We start from the raw sequence: 22,667 nt of genomic DNA, 5'->3' as shown, positions 1-22,667 counted from the left end.
TGGTCCCCTGGTCCCTCTGATGGAAAAGCTGAGGCAAACGGAGGTGGTGCTGACTGAGCTGTCGGCCGTGCACGCGTGTCATAAATGCCTGAGGAAAGGGCAGCCCAGGAGGGAGCCAGACAGATGCGGAAGAGAAGACACACTGGACAGATTGCACGGTGCTGCTGGTGCACGAGGGTGCAGCCCTGTACTGCAAGCTGTTCCTGGCTGAGCTGTCTTTCCAGGCAGGTTTCCCAGGGACAGTGTTTTGCACCAGGCAGTGTCCACCCAGTGGTGTCTCTCGCTAGCAGAGGCTGGAGCATCAGAGCTGCCCCAGAGCTGCTGGCAGCTCCGGCAGGCGCAACATGCCTGGAGCAGCACAGATGGCGGAGCGCTGCCGGGACATGGTGTCTCTGGGAATACGAGCTGGCTGCTCATTCTGGCCCTGGGAAGCAATGCCTGGATGTTAGCTGGTGGGAGTCCACAGGCAAGAAGTACATTGATTTTAGCATAACCACCCATACGGATCTGTATCACCAGCACTGCATCACAAGGAGGCTGGGACGCTGCTGGGCAAGATCAGCCAGGAGCCCTTGCCCAGGGACAGTGGGGATAGGTCTCTGCTCTGAGCTTGAGCAAGGAGAGCCACAGGAGCATGCTCCCGACAAGGGGACAGCAGCACAGAGCCACCCAGGACCCATACCAGCTCAGCATCCCCTCCTGCCATCCAGAGCTACTACAAATGCTCCTCTCCCCAGCAAGGACTGAGCCAGCCCAGGCTTGTGGGGAAACAAGAAAGCATGGGTTTAATGCAAACAAAAAAAAGTCCAAAACAAACAACAACAACACCACAACCCACAAAAATAAAAATAAAACAAAACCAAAAACCACACAACAACCAAACCATCTCCCCTACCCCCCCAAAAAACACCACCAAAAAAGGCAGTTTTACCTTGGCCTAGAAGGTGACCTTGGGGACGAGGGGGAAGCTCTCTGCACCCTGCCGAACCCGTGAGCTGCCACAGGGTCCCAGAGCAGCTCAGCTGGGAGCCACCTGCTCTCCCGGCTGGTGTCACCAGCCACCTGGGGACAACAGCCAGGAAGGACTCCTGGACTTAATTCAGGAGAAAGAACTTTCACAGGTATCTGTGAAACACCTTGCAAAAGCAAGTCTCTGGTCAAGAAGGGAACTAAACGGTATCTCATTCTCAGCCAAGTAATTAGAGGCCCAGATAATTACAGGATGGTCCCCATAGCTATAGACCAAGCACAGATCCTTGTCTACATAGTGGATCTCCTGGCTTTGTTAGTACAGCATTAAGCCTGTGCCCATCACCACGTGTTCAGGGACAAACTGACTCGGTACTTTTTGAGAGAAGATAACAAGTGCCATTGAGAGAGGTGCTGATGTAATGCATTCTGTCATCTGAAAGGCATTTGACGTGACAGGGCCCAACTTTTTCATTAATAAAGTACAATGATACAAAATCACCACAGTGCATGGTAAAGGGATTAGAGAGCAGCAAAGTGACAGCTCCTGGGACAAGAACCATCTCAGGGTGGGCAGAGCTCCAGGACAGAGAGTCAGCCCTTGGAGAGAGGAGGACGAGGCCACCGGCTGCCATCCCACCAGACAGCCAAAAAATGGTGTTACGCTATTTCAGTTGGTTTTGTTTTGTTTTGTTTTGTTTTTTTAAATCTGGAAGTAGGAAGAAGAAACTGCAGGTAGACAACGACTGGGAACTATGGAAGGTGAGCAGTTCCCACTACAGAGGGACACAGCTTTGCGAGGAAAGCTTTGCCTGTAGCAACATGATACTTGGGCAGACATAAAGCTCCCTGTGACGATGCAGGTCCCTCTTCCAGAGGGGAAAGCGACTTCATGTGCCCATGACCCATGAAGGCAGGTAGGCTCTTGGGACAGCAGCACAGCCAGAAGGACCAGCACTGATTTTCTGATGCATGAGGAGGAAAGCCATGGAAAAGCACAGAAAAGCTGCTGAAGCCCATTGCTCAGGCGAAGATGAAAGTCAAGCAACTGCAGAGAGCGCTGGGAAGGGTCAGGGAACAAATAAAGCTAAAGTAATGAGTTGGATAAACCAGCCAGAGCTGCTTACATGAGAAATACCTGCATGGAGAATTAGTTGGCTAACGCTGAGGCCAGGCATTTGCAAGAACACAGGGGCCAAGGGACCAAGAAAGCTGGAGGCACACAGACCTAACGCTAATCCCTGCAGGCTCAACGGAGCCATCACTGGGTACAAGGGCACAGTGAGACATGCCTGGAAAATGTGACAGAGCATGCTGTGCCACGGAAAGTGGGGGACGCAGCATGGTCTGTTCCCACGCTCCAGTGTCAGGGTCCACCCTGGCTCAGGTTGGGTCCCCACCCGCAGCTGCTTCCCTGCTTTGCTGCTCCAGCAGCGAGGGGCTCAGCAGTGCACCCCAGCCCTGCCATTGCCCCCAGGAAAGAGCTGAGGGGACCACCTGTGCCACGGCCACTTGCGTCTGCTGCTGCTGCTGCTGCAGGAGCTGCTGGAGAAGCTGCATCTGGTGGTGGGCAGAGAGGGGTGTCCCCAGGTCTGGCAGCTGGGCAGACGAGGGCAGCAGCATCTTGGGCGATGCTGTCAGGATGTCTTCAGGGTGGAGACAGCCCTGCAAAACACTGGCGTCAAAACTGTGATCTCATGTCCCTCGCCACCGAGCGCTGGCAGGCATACGTGGGCTGCAGCACAGAACAGACCCCCACAGTACCCAGAAAAGAAACTGCTGCATTCAAAGCAAATGCACACTTTGCTGGGGGTGCTGAAAAACTTTGAAGGCAGTATGTTTTCAGTTTTGACAAAAAACAAATACTTTTGTAGAAAATTCCTGAAAAGACTGATGCTTCCCATGGGAATTTCCACTGCACTAAAAAAGTCTTTTTTTTTTTTTTTTTTTTTTTTTTTTTTGGTGGAAAAACATTCCTAGTAGCTCTGCCCGAGATGCTTTCCGTGTGGCTGCACATAGCTGAGCCTCGGCACGGTGCTCTCCGGGAGGGCCCCGGGCCCCAAGCCAAAGGGCAGCCCTGCGGCGGCAGATGGCTTTGATCCAAGAGCTGGGGAATGCTGCACAATCCCTCCTGATTCCAGGGCCCCCCCCAGGATGCACAGCAGAGCTGCGGGGCCGGGGCCACGCCATGCTCCGAGAGTGGAGGCACAGGACCCACGCACCTTGGCATCAGCGTAGCCACTTGCCTCCTTGCCCACGGCGTCGAGGTCAGTCACCCCACGGCTGAAGTCGAGGATGTCAGCTCCAGGCAGCGGCAGCTCCACGGCGTCAATGTCTGTCTCCTCCGCTGCTGCGGCCACCCTCTCAGCACTGGCGAGGCGGCAGGCTGCAGGACCGGTGTCAGAGCAAAGCACAGCCCGCTCAGAGCAGGAACTTGCTACTTGGTGTGGCGAGTCATGCCCACCGGTCCCCACCACCCCCATGCTACCCACCCTCTAGTTCCCAGGGGAAACCGGTGCCAAGTGACACGGCTGTGCTTTCTGCAGCCAGAAACATAGCCAGCACAGCAGAACTGGGAAACAGTGAGTGGCCAAAACCCCTGATGTGAGACAAACAGACCATCAAGAGCAGAAGACACAGAGAAAGCTAAAGAAAGGTTACAAGAGATTACAGGGAAAAAACCCAGGGGACTGCATATCATGTCTGGGACATGGTGCAGAGGAAAAACAAACAATGGTTGGCCCAGGACAGGCCAACGATTCAGACACCGTGATAGCGCTGGCTGCAGAGGCCAGCAGGAACCACAGCACAGCCCAGGCTGCTCCTGCTGGGATGGGGAATGGAGCCCCAGCACGGGCTGTGGGGCAGGCAGCCCACGCATGGGATGGGGAATGGAGCCCCAGCACGGGCTGTGGGGCAGGCAACCCACGCATGGACAGGCAGCGGGACCTGCCAGAATCCCAACAGGTGTTGCAGGTGTTTGACCAACCTCTTGCAAAACCTCTGTCTCCCCTCCAGTGCAGCTGCCAGCACCATGGAGCACGGCAGCTCCCCGGGGTCCCACAGAGCCTGGGGCGATGGGGTGGACCAGCAGTGCCCAGCCAGAAGCATCCCTGTACCCCCAGCCCGTGGGGCTGAGGAAGAAGGGGAGGCCCGCAGGATGCCTGCAGCCCTGGGAGCTTGATACAAAATACCAAGCACGGCTTTGCACACGCAAGGAATTGCAGAGGTGGCAATGGACCATGAGCTTGGTCCACAGCAAAGAGCTGGACCCAGCCCTGCGAGTGCTTGAGGACACAGGGAAGGTCTGTGCTTGGGGTCCCTTCTGTGGTAGCAGCAAGGAAATGTTTGCAGCGTGTGCAGCCAAGCATAAATAGTATTTAGGCGCCCAGCAGAGTCCCAGGCACTGCTAATGGGCTCCCAGCAAGGGGGATGTCTGAGAGGAAGACAGCTAACACCTAGTGAAGGCTCCGTGCTGGGCAAGATCCCAGCTTGAGCCTGAGACGCCGCAGGCCAGATTGCTGTGCAAATCCCCTCCCTGCAGGCGTCAGCCAGCAAGCACCAGTGTGAGAAGTCGGTGACTCTGCAGTTCTCGTCTGCCAGGCTCCAAGAACCCCACCCTCACAGAGTACCTGGGACATCCAGGTCATCCCCGTTCCTCTCGCTGTCTCCGTCCTCCTGCCCGTCTGCGTTCTGCTGGGTGTGCTGTAGGCTCAGCTTGTGGCAGACCTCGAATGCCTGCCCCACTGTCCGGACGATGCGCATGGCTTGGCTCTGTGGTGGGCAAGGAAAGGAGCAGCATCACCTCAGCTGGGCTGTCCCTGCCCACTGCCCTCCCCAGCTTGCTGCAGCTCTCAGGGGTCTCTGGGTGCAGCCACAGGCACCAGAACTCAGGTTACCACAGGGTCCTGTCCCAGTTGTCACACCCCTTCATGGTGAGATGCGCATCCCAGCACCTTTACCTTCTTCTTGGATTTGAAGACGTTGCACCTGAAGACATTGCTAGACCCATCCCTGGCGATGTAGCTGAAGATCTTTAAGTCCTGGGAGTCATGAGACACGTAGAATATCCTGCAAGGACAGAAAGGAGTATATCATCTGCAACACACATATTACCCACGGTGCCCAGGAGACAGGCAAGGCTACAGCCAGCACTTCCCAGGGCACGTCCTGGGGTGCTGGCAGATGCCCAGCCTCTGCAGCACATCCCTGATAAAGCCCATCAGAAATCTTTTTGGCAGTGGTTTTGCCTCAGCTGGGAAAATTAGCCCACTGACTCAGCAGCAGCAAGCGTCTTGTGAAGGCAGCACGTAGCTTTCTCTGCTCAGCCCCCAGTGACAGAGCTGGACCCAGGAGCCCTCCAGGGACGGAGTAGAGCAAACCTCACTCCTTGCCTTGCCTGCTCGGAGAGCTGGCCTGCTTGCTTGGGTGCCTGCTGTCCCCTCGCTGGCACAGCTCCCTTCCATTTGGCTTCCCTGGGACACAGATGCCCCACGCTCTTAGCTTTTGCCAAAGAGACGGAGGAAGAGAGATGGAGACTTTTGGAGAGCACAGCAAGTGACAGCAGCTCCCCATGGTCAGTCCCCAGCTCAGTGCTAGTGCAGTGTGGTGTAACCAGCACGGTAGAACCACCCAAGTCTCTGTCCCCTCACAAAGCAGGCTTACCTGTAGATGGGATCATGCATGACGAGCATTTTGTTCTCATCCCAGGCCCATTCTTTTTTCTGCAACAAAAGAAGCTGAAAATGAGTACGTTAGATGCTGCCCTTGAGATCAAGGACAGGGCAGAGACAGTCCAGAGACAGACCCGGGAAGCTCTTGTCACAGCTCTGCTGCTGTTACCCTGCAGCCCTTTGCTGAGTGCGGGGTCCTGCTGAGGACCGGTGATGTCCCTCACCACCTCCTACAGAGCCCCTCGAGTCCCTTTTGCTCCTGCATCAGGGCTGGTTCGGCCATGTTGCAGGACGATGGCTCATCCGTGGCCAATCCCAGCCCACCCCTCTTGTGCTTCCCAGAAATTCCAAGAATCCTGCATGTCCCCACACTGCAAAGGAAGGGGACCCACTGCCCCAGGGACTGGGTCTGCCTACCTTCTTCTTCTTCTTCAGAATGACCTTCACACCATCCACCGACACAATGAGGCTCACTTTCTTCTTCTTGATGTTCTTGGCTTTAAACTCATACTGTGGGCGACAGAAGCAAGCACCTGAATTAGCTTTTCTGCACCAGGAAAGCCCCAGGGAGGGCTGAGGAGGCTCCGATGGGAAGGCGTGAGAGGGGCATAGCAAGATTTCCCCAACTCCACACGCCTCCCGGAGCACAAGCCCACATCAGCCTGTGCATCCATGCTAGGGCAGGACAGGGGGACATTTTGCCCTGCAGTGTTGCTGTGCCCAGCATCCAGAAGAGCACACCCTGAAGCAATCCAGCCCCTGGCTGTGGATAATGCTTTGCTCAGGTTTGTCCCACTAGCTTGTGGCCATTGTTGACCTCTGGGAAGATAAATCTCATTTTGAGTGGGGCTTTTTAGGGGCTCAGTATAAAACTGAAGATGATTATTGAGGACTCTGTGAACCTCTCCAGGGTAGATGGGATAATGTAATTACCCACTTCAATCAGAAGTCACTGGACAGGAAAAAATCATCAACAGGAACTTCCAAAGATCAGTGACTAAACACAAAGCCCTGATCCAGCCCCAAGGAGAGAACGAGATCCCACAAAATCCAGCCACTTTTGCATTTGAAGTCTTGCAAACAGGGAGGGAGCTGGTGGGGCAATAGGCTAGATGAACAGCAAGCTCCTGCTGTGAGATTTTTGGGGACTCCCATAGCCAGTCTACCATAGGTGCACCCCCATCAGGTACCTGGGGTGCTGGTCCCACAGGCAGGGTGCTGTGCACAGCAGCAGGGCAGACCCTCTGTGCCCATCCAGCAGCAGAACAGCCCCACATCCTGCACCTCACATGCCCAGGGAAGAGGAATTTAATTAATCTGCTCATTATTTCGCCAGTCTCTCTGCAGAGGGAACAGAGGGCAGGCACCCCGATGCCTCCAGTCTGCACCGAGCCTCCTTGTGACATTTCCAGCACGGCGTGATGTATTAACTCTGGCAGCCGGAGCCAGCAGGCAGGAAAAGCTGCTGGCCCTGACCTGTGATCAAATGATAAAAGATCCCAAAATACAATTCCTCAAAGCCATTGTAGAGTTGCTGATGTGGATGGGAGATACAGATGACTCAGAAAACAGTGGGGGGAAGGCAGCTCTGCCCTCCCCAGTGTACCCACCAGCCAAGCTCCAGGGCTGATGCTGTGGTGATGGGCTGGAGAAAGCAGAGCTCAGGCTCCCACCATGGCTATAGCCAGCCTCAAAGTCCCCAGCACAAACTCATATGCTACTTGCAAGGCTTATTCCTCATGGAGAAGGGTCTCACCAGAGTCCCTCACCAAAGAGCCCACCAGGGTGGGTTTCCAAAACCCTTCTCTCATATTCCTCTTCCCTGTCATTACAAGCAAGAGGTGAAACTGCATCCAGGAGCCCCCCTCTGTGACTGGCTAAGACATGAGATCCTGGCGGTGTGTCTGGTACCTAATACTAAAGAAATGTCTTAATTTAGCACTGAAAAGGTGAGCTCCAGCCTGGTTACCTTGGAGTAACTAACCCAGCACTTTCTGAAGCTCTGCATGTGATTTTTCTGGGAGCCATAGGCTGCACTGGATGCTCTCTGCAGCACCCTGAGTGACTGCATGGCACCTGCTGAAGATGCAGCTTGATTTATTGGTCCTAACGATCATTGATTATAAACATCAAGCTGCTTTTCCGAGCTGCTGAAGCCATGGGGTTTCTATTTTGGGACATCCCAAGTGCTAATTAATGTGGGCTTGGAAGAGAGAGCAACCCTGAAAAATATCTCAGGGTTAGTGAGGCTATTTTTAGGCTGTTTTTTGGGTAACAGCCCCAGAACAGCAGTGCAGACAGGCCAGGACGTTTCAGCAAAGATGCTGCCCAGCTCCGGCATATGTTTCAGAGATAGAATCACTGCAGAGCTCCTTGGAGAGGCTCCCGCAATCCCTGACTGCAGGCAAGCAATTCTGCCTGGGCTTGCCCTGAGCCTGGCACCGGGGAGTGCCATGGGGAAAAGCTCTTCTGCCTCTGCCATGCTGAGGCCAAAGCAAAACTCCAGCAAGAACCAACGGGAGCAAAGAAGCCAAATTCTCAGACAGGCTGACCAGCCAGATTTGTTAAGCCCTTGCATAAATCCAGGCCTTTATTCTGACGCCAAGGCGAGAGCCAAGCTCCTTTGCAAGTCTGAGCCATGTGCTTAGAAAGCTATTGCACACCCTGCCCCAACCAGAGCTCGTTAGCACAATCACTCCAACGAGCACAGATACTCTTTGGGATACGTTTCCCATGGAACGAAGCGCTGCTCTAACCCATAAAATGCTAATGAACTCATGCCCACTGGGGCTCTAATGAAACACTAACCGTAACTTAATAACACATTAGCAAGGAAGAGGATTCAATAAAGCGGCAATTCGGCTGAGCTGCCTCTTGCACCCCTGGGCTGTGTGAGGCAGATGCGCTGGGTTCCATGGGCCAGGAGCTGTGTTGCTAGTTTTCACGGACTTTTAAATTTGAGTTTGGGCAAATAGGTGCAAGAAGGGATGAAAAGCAGACCGAACCGAGAGTGAGCACATACTGCTCTGCAGAGCCTGGCACACTGTTCGTGTGCTGCCACCCCAATGCTTACAGCCGCAGCCTGCAATGTGCTCTGCCTTGTTCACCAGGCTAGTTCAGCAAACCAGAGGCATTTCAGCCCAAGCAGCAGCTCTGGCTAGGGTCAAAGGAACCATCAGGTCTGCGTGATTCCTCTAAGTGAGATTTGAGCCACAGAGAATGTAAGGGATGAACCTCAAACCGCACAGGGCAGAATTTTCGCTCAGAGCTGCCGGCTCACGGCACAGCAGTTGACATTAGCAGTGACAGCAGCTGTCACCACCAGCCCTGCTCAGTACACTGCCATGCCATGTTGACAGGACCTGCCCTTGCTAACACCTGCCCTGCAAGCCTGTTTATGAACGGGACAATAAGAAACCTCTCCCTACACAACTGATCGGGACCTCCCTGGCTTGGAGTTATTCTTGATCATAGCTCTGTCTGTCCTGGGCACAGAGATCTGCTGGGTCTGTCCGCATTTGTCAACATCCCCCCTCCTGCTGTAAAATAGACAGAGAAAGCTTAAGAGGGATGCAAACCATTAGGGTTTTAGTTTTCCCTGTTTCTGGGAGAAGAGCAGAGGTGACGGCAAGGTTGGAAATTCCCCTGAAGGGACTCCAGAACCATCTGCATAGCCACATCCAAAACCAGTGGGCACCAGCTGACCCAGAGGTGAAGAAAACCCGCACACTTCCAGGGAGGCTGGACCAATGCCACACAGCCCTTTCTGGGAATATACCCTGCATCACCAAAAGTGTGCTAAAAATCACACCATTACGGCTAACAAGCTTCTCGCCAAGCCAGTGCAAAACTGTGTGTGTGGCCAAGCAAAAGCAGGGTTTCTCAAAGCTGCCAGTGTGGGACCCACTCTGCTGACCAGAGGGGATGTGGATCATGCTCAGGAGGAGCTGGCTGACAGCAATTCACCCCACTCTCTCTGGATACAGCATTTTGGTCTTAGGTGACCCCTCTCCCCTTTGTTTTCTCACCATGTATTACTTATAAATAACTGAATGGCCAGAAGGGCTTTCTTTGCTCTCAGTCCAGGTAGTCTGCCCATCTTGGGCACATTTCTGGATTTTGAAATATCTGTAACAATTCTACAAATTTGGGTTAATGATATTAATTCTTGGCTACAATCTCAATTATGAAAAAGAAGTATTAGATCACTTGTAAACTCCAACCAGCTGAAAAGTTAATAAAGATTACCCCTTAATTTTACACTGCCCACAAAAGAAAACAGTTCATCTTCTCAATTAGAAAAGAAACATCTATTTCATCAGGCCACAAGGGCCTTACCATTGACCTCAGGTTAGTGGGAGTCTATGTTCAACATCTGTCTTTTATGCAGAGTTTACTGTTTAAATAACTTTAGATGGAAAATAATGCCAGCTGGTGTATGCATCATTGCACAACACACTCCTCCTGGCAGAGCATTAAAATTGCCCTTTGTGGAGAACAGAGTAACATATGTTGCTTAATAGAGAGCTCATGTAACCTTGTCAGCTTAGAGTAAAATTATGCAGGAATCCGAGTGTGATGGGTATGTGTGAAAAGGACAGAAAACTAAGAGCCCTTAGAAACATGTTACCCATCTCTGTCGTGCTGTTTCTACATGGTAAGTGTCAGAAAACTTGTAACCACGCACTGTAGGGGAGGTTAGGAAGATCAGGGAGATGATATCTTTCTAGATTCATCATCCTCTCATATTCACAAGCATCTGAAAAAGATGAACCTGAATAAAAATGCCCTCATTTCCTTACAGCCCATCTAAACTGCAGCGGGCACAGGTTTAAGTCTGCCCACTAGCACTCTCCGTAAGTAATGGAAGCTACTACAAATGCTATACTGTCAGATTGTGCTAGCAGAATACGAATAATTGGGAAATTTTTGAATGGAAGTTCTCCTCAATTCAAAGAGCTGTATCTATCCTCTTCCACCCTCTATCCCCCTCCTCCTCAAAAAAAAAGGTTTACAAGCTTATACTGGGGAAAGAGCAGTAGTCTGAGAATTCAGTTAATAGGGAAAAAAAACATTTCAACAAAACCAATTGCTACTCTGCTAGTTTGAGATACAGAGAAAAAAAAAATCTAATACAGAAAAACACACAGAAGGGGATGCAACTTTTTGCCAGAAGGCTGTATTTCTTCATGTTTATACAGAAAGGACATGAAACCCTGAGCAAAGCTGGATCCCGTGGAGCCACCTTTGCTGAACACGAAGGGCTGGAAAGGACTCTGGGACCTGGGCAGCCTGAGCTCTGAGCTCTGCCTGTGACGATGCGCTTTCGGCTCTGTCCCGGCTCCTGCAGCCCATTTCACCAGGGGAACGATAAGCCCCAAGCATGGGGCTGGCAGGGAGCGGGGCAGGGGGCTGGGAGCCAGTGCCCACCTCCCACCACAGCTGATAAAATACCTTTAGGGTTAGACTTCAACACAAGGTCAGCTCAAGCTAATGAAAGACGTTTCAGACCAGCAAAGGCTTTCCCAGCACTTTAGGGGGAAGGAGCAGGTAACGGTCGCTTGATGAAGAATTAACGTATTACAAAATGACAGCCAAGCTTGGGTTTTAATTGGCACAGGCTTCACAGTTCCAAGAATTAAAGACTGGGGGGGAGGGAAACCACATAACTCACAATTTCTGCTGCTGAAAACATAGGGAATCAAAGTAAATCTCAGACACGTACAGCAGATCAGGCCTAACCCACAGGAGGGAAGGCTGAGAAACCTTGCTGGGACCCTAACAGCTGCAATTGGGAGGAATGGTGAGCAGCACCACCATGCAGGAGACAAGGATTTTGCTTTACTGAACCACACCAGGAAATGGTAAGGGTGGGCAAGCTGCAAGGATGTGCCTGCCATAGGTCTCCTTAGAATCACGCAGCACAAGCCCAGGCACACTCTGCAGGCAAGGAAGAGGCACAGAGAAAGGCCCCCCCAGATGAGTTTCAGCAGGGAGTGCTGGCCATCCAAGAAGTGCCCAACCATTTCAGCTAAGAGAACATAACCAGTATTCTCTAAATACAGCAGCAGAAAGGAAAGAGCACTGGAGAGGAAAAGAGAATGATTTAAAATACAGTACGATTTGGCACAGTAGCAAACATGCACTCTGGTCAGGAGTCTCACAGATCAGAAGAGAGTTCCTGACCATCTCATCTACAGGGAACAGCGGGATGGTGTCCAGCAAACACAGGCTGCCACACAGCAGGGAGAAGAGCCAGCACCACCTCTCCTGAGGTGCCGTCTGTGAGACTGGGAGGGCAGCAGAGCGCCAGGGGTACCTGGGCATGAAGCATCACTGCCCTTGCTGTTAGTTGCTGCCCTGAAAGCAGAGAGGCACCCGCCAGCTGGCATCTCTCTTGTGCATTGTCCCAGACTCCACCAGGGCAGCAGCAGATGCCAGCGGATAAAACTGGTGGAAAGCAGGATACCTCCCAGGAGGGTGGTCAGACTCATCCAAGAGGTATTCGTGAGCAAGGCTTCAAAATATCTGACAGTCTGCTGTTTCTGGGCTGCACTTTAAGCCCACAGAGGACTCAAGCTTGGTGGAGGGGAGTACACTGGAATACCTGCTTAGCCTACTAATCTGATCAGCAATAAACAGACTAAACCCTGGTTTTAGAAGACTGCCTTAAGCCACCCTACCTGTGCCTATCAATGACTCTCTTTTGCCACGGGCATGTAATCCCATCTTGGCTCCAGCAAGCACACACTGCTCCCCCTGATCTCTGCACGCAGCTGCAAGGTACACCGCATGGGCATGCCCCAGCATCTGCAGGGTGCTCACCCTCCCAGGGCTAGGAGACAGCAGGGAGATTTGGAGATCCCCATGGCATGATCATTCGGCTTGTCTTCCCCTCTCCTGCTGCCAAAAGCCGTGACAAGACCAGCCTGCAGCACTTGTGCCTGCAGAGGGGACGGCTCCCATCACAGGAGGTCACAGAGGTGTTTAGGAGCAGGACCAAGGCTCCCATCGGCAGAACCTCTGTTCACACCTCTGCTGTCCTGCCACCTTGGTTTTGAGCTGCTCCTCAGGCTTAAATTTCCCATGTCATCCTGTCTGCATCCCAGTGCTGGTGGTTTTGCCAGTAGCTAGACTTTAGCCAAAGGGCATGGTTATTTTGAAAGGGGGAAGGAGTAATAAAGTATTGAATACTCGTTCTTGGGCTTAACGATGCTTTTTAAAATTCTTCCACAGTTCCTCAGAGTTTGCATTTGAACATATGGGAAAATGTGGCTCTGAGGTGCATGTGTTCAACTAAAATAAGATATGATTTTGGTTTGTACTGACAAGGTCAGTGCCTATTTTCCCATCCAACTTCAGGTTTAATTTTGGTAACCGTCTGTGATGGTCATGAGTACTGATGGGTATAAATGGGAATCAGCCTAAAAATACCCATGTTGTGAGAGCAGCAGAGCAGAGCTAAGGTTGTTGCTTTGAAACAATCCCCGGATTACAGCATAACCATTTATCACACTAAATATGTTTTCCAATAACACTGAATATTTCACAATAAATTCCCTCTGCTCGGTTTGCTATTTCCTACCAGATATCAGGGAGCTGCCTTGATCCACCTCCTCCAACCTCCTCTCACAACCTCCAAGTTTCTCGAGTGGAGCTGCCAAACTGGGATGTGTACACAAGCCATCTTCAGCCTAAGCAGTTTCACAGGAATCTCAGAGGAATCAGAACTGGTAAATATTAGATCAATATTAATCACAGGGTTAAATGGATAAAGATCCTCTAGGTAACAGCTTATTCTCACCCTCTCTTTTGCAGACTTCTATTTACAAGATGATTTATCTACCATACAAGAAATTCATAGTGCTTCCATACCTCTCTATCCCAGTCTTGAAGTGTCATTTTTTAAAAAATAAACTTAAAATAAGAATTCAAAGGAGATCTGAAGCACATAAGCCTATCTCCCAAGGCAGCTTGCAGCCACTCTGTGTGCCATGGAAGCCCAGCACTGTGCAGAGGGATGCAGTGGCAGGAGAACGCTTCCTAGAAATGTCCCGCAGCTCTACCCAGCAGCTCATTAAAGACACCAACAGGTCTCTATGCACATGTTACTGTTCACTTCACTGAGGCTTAACTAATACCAAGATTATCAGGGAAATTTGGGGAACCCCATCCCAGCACAGCCACATCATTTCTCCTCCAGCTCGGGCACTCACAGCAATGGCTCCGAGTGGGAGCAACAGCTCTTGAGCTGGGAAAAGAAGCACTTCTCAGGCAGGAGAGAAGGTCAGTGGAGACCGCACTGCAGTCCAGCCCCCAGCTTTGAAACCATCTCTGAACCCTTTTCAGAAGGGCTTGGAAGCGATAACAGCACGGGCCAGAGCTGCGTGGGAGCAGCAAGCTCCCACCTGCCTTCACATGCTGCCATCCGCGATGGCCGAGCGAGGTGTGTGTGAACTCACCTGTGCGTGGGTGCATATGGGATACTGGTCGAACTGGTTGCAAAAATAACCAGGTTTTGAGCTGCTCCCTTGGGTTAATGAAAACAAGGTGCACGCTCTGCGTGCATCTGCAGCCACTGCTTTTGGAGCCCAGGAGAAACAAGACAAGAGATGAGCTATACATGTTTTAATATATACCACCTGTTGCTAAAATAAGCAGAAGCACATTCCTTGGAAACTCCACATTCACTGGAATTTGTGGTATTTTTAATTAGATATGCATCAGTTTGCCCTACACAGGCAATGGCAGTGGGTGCACAAGCTGCTTGGCAACGGCTCCTTGTGACAAGCCTTTGAAGGAGGTAAGAGGCTACAGGAGCCTAGAAATGGTCTCTATTCAGCCAGGCTGAAGCAGTTCTGGAGCCATGTGCTAGATAGAGCTCCACTTAAAGAAAAGCATTGTCATTTGCAGCAGTTTAGGGTAATCCCTAATTGAACTCCTGCCTCTTTCGGGCACAGGCGAGACTCGATGCCCTGGCGACCACAGGGGTGGTGAGCAGGGCAGGTAGAGCCCAGCCAGGCACCTTCCTCCATCCTATCAGGAAAACAAAAACCCCTGAGTTCACGATCAGCTTTCTTCCCAAAATGCTTTCCTTCTCAGACAGACCCTGCCTCAAGGCAGCTGAGATCATCCGCCCTTCACGGAGGGGCCGCAGGCAGGGCTGGCGCTACAGAGGAGCACGGTCACCCACGCTGGAGCTAAAAAACACCCCAACTCCACCCCGAGGGCAGGTGACAGAGAGGGGCATCACAAGCACATACCCATGCAGCGCTTCGGGAAGGTGTCAGTGCGGCACAGCGAGCCAAATCAGAACATGGCGAGGTTTACGCCTCGGGTTGTGAAATACAGGACTTTTATTTTTATTTTTTTTTACCGCTTGCTAAAGAGCTGCTCTCCCACAGTTCCATAAAAAGCTTGAGTAAGACCAGTTGAGAAGGCAGATGAGAATAGCCAGGCAGAAAAACAGTGACAAAGTGAAGGAAGGGAAGCTGGTAATATTGTAACTAAATCAGCAATTACGGAATTCAGACAATTAATAAAGAATAAATGAGCAGCAGCATTAAACACTTAGCACATCAGAAACAAGCCAGCCCTGTGGGGCTCATTAGATGCTGGCGGTGCTCACCAATGTTTCTGGGCTGTAACTGGAGAGAAGAGGTAATTATTCATATTACACGTGTTTTATGGTTCCTATTTCAGTAATAACTAATGCAAGTATTAAGACTAATTCACTAGCTTCTACATGCTGAAGTCAACAAGTCAGAATAATGTCCTTCAGAGAGATTTAGAAAGAATTATAGAAAAAATTCCAAGCTAATAAAAGTTCCAAGATTTTAAGTAGAGTTAGAAAATGGCCAATATAGGACTTAACATCAAGCCAAAGGATTGCAGTACAACTGCCCACAGCACCAGCTCTGTGCAAGTTGAAATCTTAAATTATCTCAACAAAATTAAAAGTGTACTTCACAGAGCTATTATGCTGGCTTAGAAACTTAAGAGAATACGTTGCCATTTCCTCCTTTGTGTGCATTTTGACAAAAATGTCATCTGAAGTGACCACACAGCCCAGATTAAAGGGCTTAAATCCACCTCCCTGGTGGAGCCCCAGTGAAGCAATAACAGACAGACATATGACAGACAGATGACAGAATGTTGCTGTCCTTCCATGAAACTCCACAGCAAGGAGAGCACAGCAATGCTCATTTTTATGCAGGTCTGGAAGAAAAAGAAAAATTGAGGTCAAGTGTACAGGAATTTGGCATCCACTCATTTCAGGTTGATTTTATAGCGCATTGGCCAAGCATCCTTCCAAAGGAAAAAGAAACAGAAGCTGCATCCACAAAATGCTGAAATGCATCATAAAGAAAAACCCTGGAGACATTAAAGGGTGTCATCCAGAGGAAAGGACACTATGAAGAGAGCATGGTCCTGGGCAGTGTGAGCAGGGAAACATGCAGCAAAAGAGAAATGTGACTTTATCTCAAAACATAGCACTGTTGAAATCACTACTGATATAATCCATCCTGATATAACGTGTTCTGCCTTACCATACACTTCAAAGATGCAATAGTAGAGAACTTATAAAAAGCAACAAGAACATGAGGCAGGTTTCCCAGACTCCTAAGTCCCAGAGGTTAAAACAAACTGTTTCTATTTAGCTTATCCAAAGAGCAGGCTGGAGGGGACTTGTCTGCAGCTCAGACATGGGGAGAGCTTCCTCACATCGAAGGCTCTTTGACTTCAGGCAAACACAGAAGATCGACTAGCTGGGAGTTGAAATTGAATCCACTCAAACCACAGAAAGCACAACAGGTCCTGCACCCTGAATCACACTCACCCCATCTTTGGGCCAATTACTCCAGATTTCTCTTTTAAATACTGAGGATTTCTAAGCATGTATTTAGAGGTCAGCACAGATGTGTTCTTTGTGTTTGCAGTACTAGAGAGATACACACACATCCCCAAAGTTCCCGAGGATCAGGGAGTGTTCGAACGAGTCCAGACCATCCCCATCCGTCATGCTACTAGGAATAAGAAAACGTCATTGAAGCAAAATGCCAAAACAAAACCAGAGGCCTTGAAGGGAAAAAGAAAGAGATGGCTTCCTACAATGCACATCACTATTGCAATCCAAGAGCAACACTGTAAAACATCACAGGTGGGGCTGTTTTCACTTAAAGAGTTAAGCTGAAATTTAACCATCTTTTTTCAGTATCCAGTGAAATGGATCAGCAGTTTCCATAGGGAAGCATAGAGGTTTTTTTCTACCATGTTAAACTCATGCTGGTGAAGACCAAGTGACAGCTGAAGAATCACCAGGATACTTGCTCTCTATCAGGGAAGCCTGGGTGAGAGGGAAACATTTTCTTCTCGGAAAACATCTGAATTTGGCTACATTCCTCTGGGCAGACTTCACTCCAGCCTGGGAAAGCCCAGTTTCTCCAAAAAATCCCAGTTGAAGCACATCACCCACCAACTATCGTCCCGCAGGGCTTTCATTGTGCTTTGTACACTACAGCCCATCTGGGACTGGGAGAGCACTCGGCTCCTTTATCTTGTTCTCAGCTGTGCTTCTTGTTCTGCTGTCTGACAATAGACACATCCTTCCCTCCAGCTCCCTAATTAAACGAGATCCATTCCCCAGACCAGCTCACACAATACCTTTTGCAGCCTCTCATCTTTAGCAGATGTGACCCTTTCCTCCACTCCCGCACGCCACAGGAACATGCCATAACACACACACCCATACAGCTCCCACAGCCACAAAACCTGTGCCAAAACCCTCCTCACCTTGCTGCAGGCTGCCAGGCAGGCTCTGGTGCTGCTCTTCCCCCTTTGGCCATTTGGTGTACAGCATCCCCTGGAACATCTTCCTGCTGCACCAAGCCAAAACCACCAAGAATTAAATTTAGCAGTAAAGAAATCTGAGGATGTGGCTTTTTTTTTTCCAAGGCTGCAGCTCTGTGCTTTGCCTCTCTTCTTAAGTTATGCAGCAGAGGAGAACACTTCAAAAAATTAAATCAAGGGGTCCATGGCCTTCGAGGACCAGCAGAGAAGCACAAGAGCAGAAAGTATCATACAAAAGAGTAGCATTTAAAGTGTAGACTTCAGCTTAGTTCGATTTTAATTCAGTCTGGTTCACTGAACAGGGATTGCTCCCTCGGAAGGAGTCTGACAAGTCACTTAGTCTCCCTGTGTCTCAGCTTCTCAACCGTAAAACAGACAAATATTGCTTGACCCCTGACTCCCTGCTTGTGAGGTTTTCTTACTCTTTGCTCTCCTTTTCCTAAGTGATTTCTCCCCTTAATCACAGAGCAAGAGCCAGGTACCATTTCTGGACACACACGTCTGGCTGGAAGAGGCAGCTGCCCGTGTCTCTTCTCACGTCCATGCAAGGTCACTGCAGTGGTCAGCACAAGGGAGTGTTTGGAACCCACTCCATCCCAAGAGTAAAAAGCTGTCATGATGGCAGCAAACTGCTGAAGTTCTGATTTATTAAAAAAATGCAGGAAAATTCCATGTTGCAGTAAATCAAAGGGAAATAAAAAACTCCAAATAAAAGCAATAGCATGGGTGTGAGGAGACACAAACTCAAAGGGATTGCAAAAGGGAGATGCCAGGATGAGTTGCAGACCCTGAAATCAGCCACACCTCAGCGTACCCCTCAAATCCATTATCTGTAGTGTTCTTCCCCTCAGCAATCTCCCAGGTGCTCCAAAAGCTTATTCTTATACGTAGGTATTTACTCTAAAATGCAAAGATAAGTGGAAGTGGTTATCTTCACTAGCAAGTTTCTAGAAGAAGAAGAGCCTGCCACCTCTTCGTGACAGTGACGGGGCTGGAGCGCACAGAGCTGAATGAGTTACGACTGGTGATGCTGAACACAGCCCCTTCCCTCGATAACAGGACTTTCTGCAGAGGCTTATGTGAGTTAGAGGGTCAGGCAATCAAAGGCAGTTCTGTCACCTTGCAGAAGGAGCAGAGAGCTATCAAAGGACAATGGTTTCTGCAAAAACTCTTCAAACCCTCACAAGCAGCAATTACCAGTGCTCTCATGACCCCAGATCTCCCAGAACAAGCTGCAGACCTCTGCCTTGACAGCCAGGCTCAATTCAATCATGTCTGTGAGCCAGAGCATGCAACATGTCACTCCCTTCTTGGCAGGAGGGAAAGCCAGAGCAGGCACGGGCACAGCAGGAGGGCCACCTCGGCACCACCACAGCTTCCACGGCATTTGTGGCACTGCAGATGTTTTGTGCATCAGTGCTCCAGCAGCACTGTGTTCCTGTGGAAAATAAGGTTTGCAGCATCAGATTCCCTTGCTTCTAGTGCAGCTGAGCCCTGGCACCAAACTGGGCCTGCTGTGCTACCAAAAATGTGTGTGCAACATGGAGAGCCTCAAAGGAGCCACAGAAAGCCAGGGGCACCTCTCCAACGGGCACCGACCCCCTTGCACAGGCTCTGCTGAGCCCAATGAAGACACAACCATTGTGCAATGCTTACAGACTGCTTGAAGAAACACTGCTGAGGAAGAACAAGTGTGAAGCAGGAGGAAGAGGGAGCACAAAGGCACAAAAGGGGACAGACATTTGTGAAATTATTTGACAGGCTGGTCCTGAATTTAGAGAAGGGGTGGGGCCAGCAGAGCATTCCCTGGCTGGGAAGGAGCAATGCTGAAGGTCTTTTCCCTCTCCCCCATGTCCAGGGAGCCTGGCAGCCGTTATTCCCTACCCTCTCCCTTGAGCTCCCAGCAGATATCTGCTGATGGCTCAGCTGATGGCACCTGGAAGCCGGGTACCGTGACTCACAGCGAGTGCCAGTGGGGAAAGCCCCCAGCCAGGGAGCAAGATGAGTCATGGGGAGATGCCGTCAGCTCTCCGAGAAGGAAGAAAGGCCAACCAAGGAAAGGCTAATGCAAGCAAACACAGGGCAAGGATGCGTGACGGCAACACAGGGCACTGTTGCCTCCCATATTTTTGCCAGCAGCTCCAGTCCTGCCACGGGCTCGGTGCCCACCTGGCTCCCATCCCTCTTAAAGGCATTTGCCTAGCTACAGGCCAGCATCACCCACCAGAGGCTCTGCTGCTCACATTGGCATGCCCAGCATCAGCCCATGTGACAGAGCCCTGAGCACCACCAACCCTTGGGACACCTGCCCAGAGCAGAAGGGCTGAGCATCCCAGAGAGACAGGAGACGTGGGGACCACCATGCACCATCATGCACGTTCGGCTCATGAGCCTTCCCAAAGCACACTCCCATCTCTGGGTTACAGTTTCCTTCATCCTCGCTGGCTCCACAGCCAAGCTCTCTGTCCAGCTGGGAACTCCCTGCTCCTTCCCAGGCTGGACCCTCTGCCACCACGCTCTCCCCACTGCAGTCTGGAGCCCAGCCACAAGCGATCTACTGTCACCTCAAGCCTGGCAGAGAATGCTTAGCTAGGGCGCTGCTAAAGCCAAAAGGCAATGAGATTATCATGACTTATCTATCAGGCCAGTTACTGAGGGAAGAGGATCCTGCATGGCCCTCATCTCGTCAGGACCCATCAGGTCGCATGTCCAGCTGAGCCCAGTCATTCCTGCGGTGTGAACCAGCAAGCCCAGCAGACAGACAGCACTTGCTCGTGTCTGCCATGGAACTCCTCCCCAAAGTCCCTCTGGCGAGCAGTGCTGAAAGCCCCATCCCCACCCTGCTCCCTCGGGGCTCAGACCTCACTTCCCAGTGTTAATGGCTCACACTTCTTACCAGCCCAGGTGTCTGTCCTCTGCCACATGGAGTCATTTACCTCCTTACACTTGTAGTTGTACTTACATGTGCATTACAACAGAGCGTACCTGCAACTTGCATTACTTAATGCTGCCAGTAACAGACAAAGCTTCACTGGAAAACACTTGCCGCATCCTGGCTGTGGTACTACAGAGAGCAAAGCCAGGGCCACCATGCTTTGGCCAGCTCTCCTGGAAACTGTCCCTTCCCTGCAGGCTGTCCTGGTCAAAAAGCTGCTCCAGCAAATCTGGGTACTAATTTAACTACTTTATTGATTAAATACTACCCACAAGATAAGATCCTCACCTATTAATGCAATCGAGTAGGTGGCATGTTGGTAGCAATGCCGGATTAGCTATTATTTTATCATGATGTTAAGTTGCACTAATGGCACTGGTAGAAAAAACAATAAATTTGCCCAGAAACCTTCACCCTTTTTACTGCAATTATCAGAGCACTGAAAGAGCGCTTGAAATTATTACAAATACCCCTTTGGTTCCTCTCAGATCTAATACAGCATAATCTTGTTCATCTCGGATGATCACATCAAGTCATTAAGCTCGATGATAACTCACCTAGCACCGAGTGCTGTGACTTGGCAAGGAGCGGGTTGCACTCTTCAGGCAGCCAAGCATGAGCATCTCACAGAATCATAGAATCGTTTCGGTTGGAAGAAACACTCAAGATCATCGAGTCCAACCATAAGCCAACTCTAGTACTAAACCATGTCCCTAAGAACCTCGTCTGAACACCTTTTAAACACCTTCAGGGATGGTGACTCCACTACTTCCCTGGGCAGCCTGTTCCAATACCTGAAAACCCTTTCCAGGAAGAATTTTTTCCTAATATCCAATCTGAACCTCCCCTGGCGCAACTTGAGGCCATTTCCTCTTGTCCTATCACTTGCTACGTAGGAGAAGAGACCAACACCTCCATGCTACAACCTCCTTTCAGGTAGCTATAGGCAGCAAGAAGGTCTCCCCTCAGCCTCCTGTTCTCCAGGCTGAACAGCCCCAGTTCCCTCAACCGCTCCTCATCACACTTGTGATACAGGCCCCCCCTGGGCAGCCCGCTGTCTGCTGTCGCCAAGCAGGGACCAAATGTGCAGGGCCAGCTTGCTTTCAAATCCTGCTCTGTTTTACAGCAGGAACAGCCATGCTGCTCCTCGCATGACGAAATTTAAAAAAAAAAAAAAAAAAGGAAAGAGACTGCATCATTGTAAATGCACTAACAATTTAAAAAACTCACCATGGCAGGAACTGAGGTTATCTTGGAAACATTTTAATTAAATGAGCTCAAAATTACACCAAGCACTCTACACAAATAACTGGCCAAATGTATCAATTTTCACACCAGTCCAACTGTGCATGTGGCTTGCAGAGGATGCGAAAAAAATCTTGCTTTAAACCAGCTTGCTGAAATTCAGTTAATTTTGCCAATTTGCTAAAATAGAGCTCAGCTATGCAAATCACCAGAAGCCTCACAAAATCAGATGTACCTGACAGAGTAGGAGGTGTAGAGAGCTAGATTTTTAAAGTGTTTGAAATGCCTCCTTTTTTTGAGCCTGTGAAACTCAGCTGGACACTTACCAGAAACAGGCTTGCAGAAGACTTCCAGAGAAGCAGCCTTTAAAAAAGTACCTATATAGGATTTCATCCTTTCTGGCACCAAAGAAAACCTGGATTAAAGCCACACTCAGCAATCTAAGTAGCAAAAAAAGAAAAAAAAGGATTAAAAATTCTCTAGAATGACTGCGCCAAGCCCTAGCCAGGTAGCACTGGCTGCCCTGGAGACATGCCAGGAGCACAGGGGAAAGTATTTGCATACATTTCCATTCTGACAACATGCTTTGCCCTTGATGGGCACAGAGCAGAAGAGCACCATGGCCTCTGGGCTGCTGCTTCCCAGGGGAGCCTGGGTGAGGAAGGTCCCCTGGGCTCACACCAACAGGACAGGCTGGCTGCAGGTTTAATGAGCATTTAATTACTCTTGAGCTTAGGATCGTTTGATGTTCAGGTGCCCAAGGGTAAGGATCTGGACTTACAGATGGGTTTCTCACACCTGGCATCCAGAGGAGCCAAGGAACACTTTGATGGTAAACCTACCCCAGCAGTTTAGGGCATGAAGCTACATGGACCAGGTCACCCAGTTTTGGAATGAGGAGGAGAAGGGGTTCAGTTGTACAAACATTCCTTGGCCCATTTGCCAAGGAAAATAAGCCCTGGCCTATTGTATTCACTAGTACTGATGTGGTTATC

The 22,667-nt window shown here is 50.3% G+C and overlaps 1 protein-coding gene across 22 annotated transcripts in view; it reads right to left on the bottom strand.

Annotated features, from left to right (window-relative positions):
• Positions 1-22,667, bottom strand: part of NOS1AP (nitric oxide synthase 1 adaptor protein) — a 43,843-nt gene that overhangs the window by 8,542 nt on the left and 12,634 nt on the right. For 5 of the 22 annotated variants that reach the window (XM_065072286.1, XM_065072285.1, XM_065072302.1 and 2 more), the window contains exons 3-8: positions 6,060-6,152; positions 5,635-5,708; positions 4,932-5,040; positions 4,602-4,743; positions 3,192-3,355; positions 2,467-2,634 (exon numbers count right to left, since the gene is read on the bottom strand). In XM_065072286.1, coding sequence (XP_064928358.1) covers positions 2,467-2,634; positions 3,192-3,355; positions 4,602-4,743; positions 4,932-5,040; positions 5,635-5,708; positions 6,060-6,152 — 750 coding nt within the window. Of the gene's footprint in view, positions 1-2,466; positions 2,635-3,191; positions 3,356-4,601; positions 4,744-4,931; positions 5,041-5,634; positions 5,709-6,059; positions 6,153-17,435; positions 17,522-21,998; positions 22,029-22,667 lie in introns of those variants that run through there. The other 17 variants (XM_065072290.1, XM_065072289.1, XM_065072304.1 and 14 more) reach the window with 9 other exon arrangements.

This window comes from Columba livia, chromosome 8 (assembly GCF_036013475.1).
Source record: "Columba livia isolate bColLiv1 breed racing homer chromosome 8, bColLiv1.pat.W.v2, whole genome shotgun sequence".
NCBI lineage: Eukaryota > Metazoa > Chordata > Aves > Columbiformes > Columbidae > Columba > Columba livia.
The sequence above is the reverse complement of the archived record's forward strand: the minus strand, read 5'-3'. Positions and strand labels throughout refer to the sequence as shown.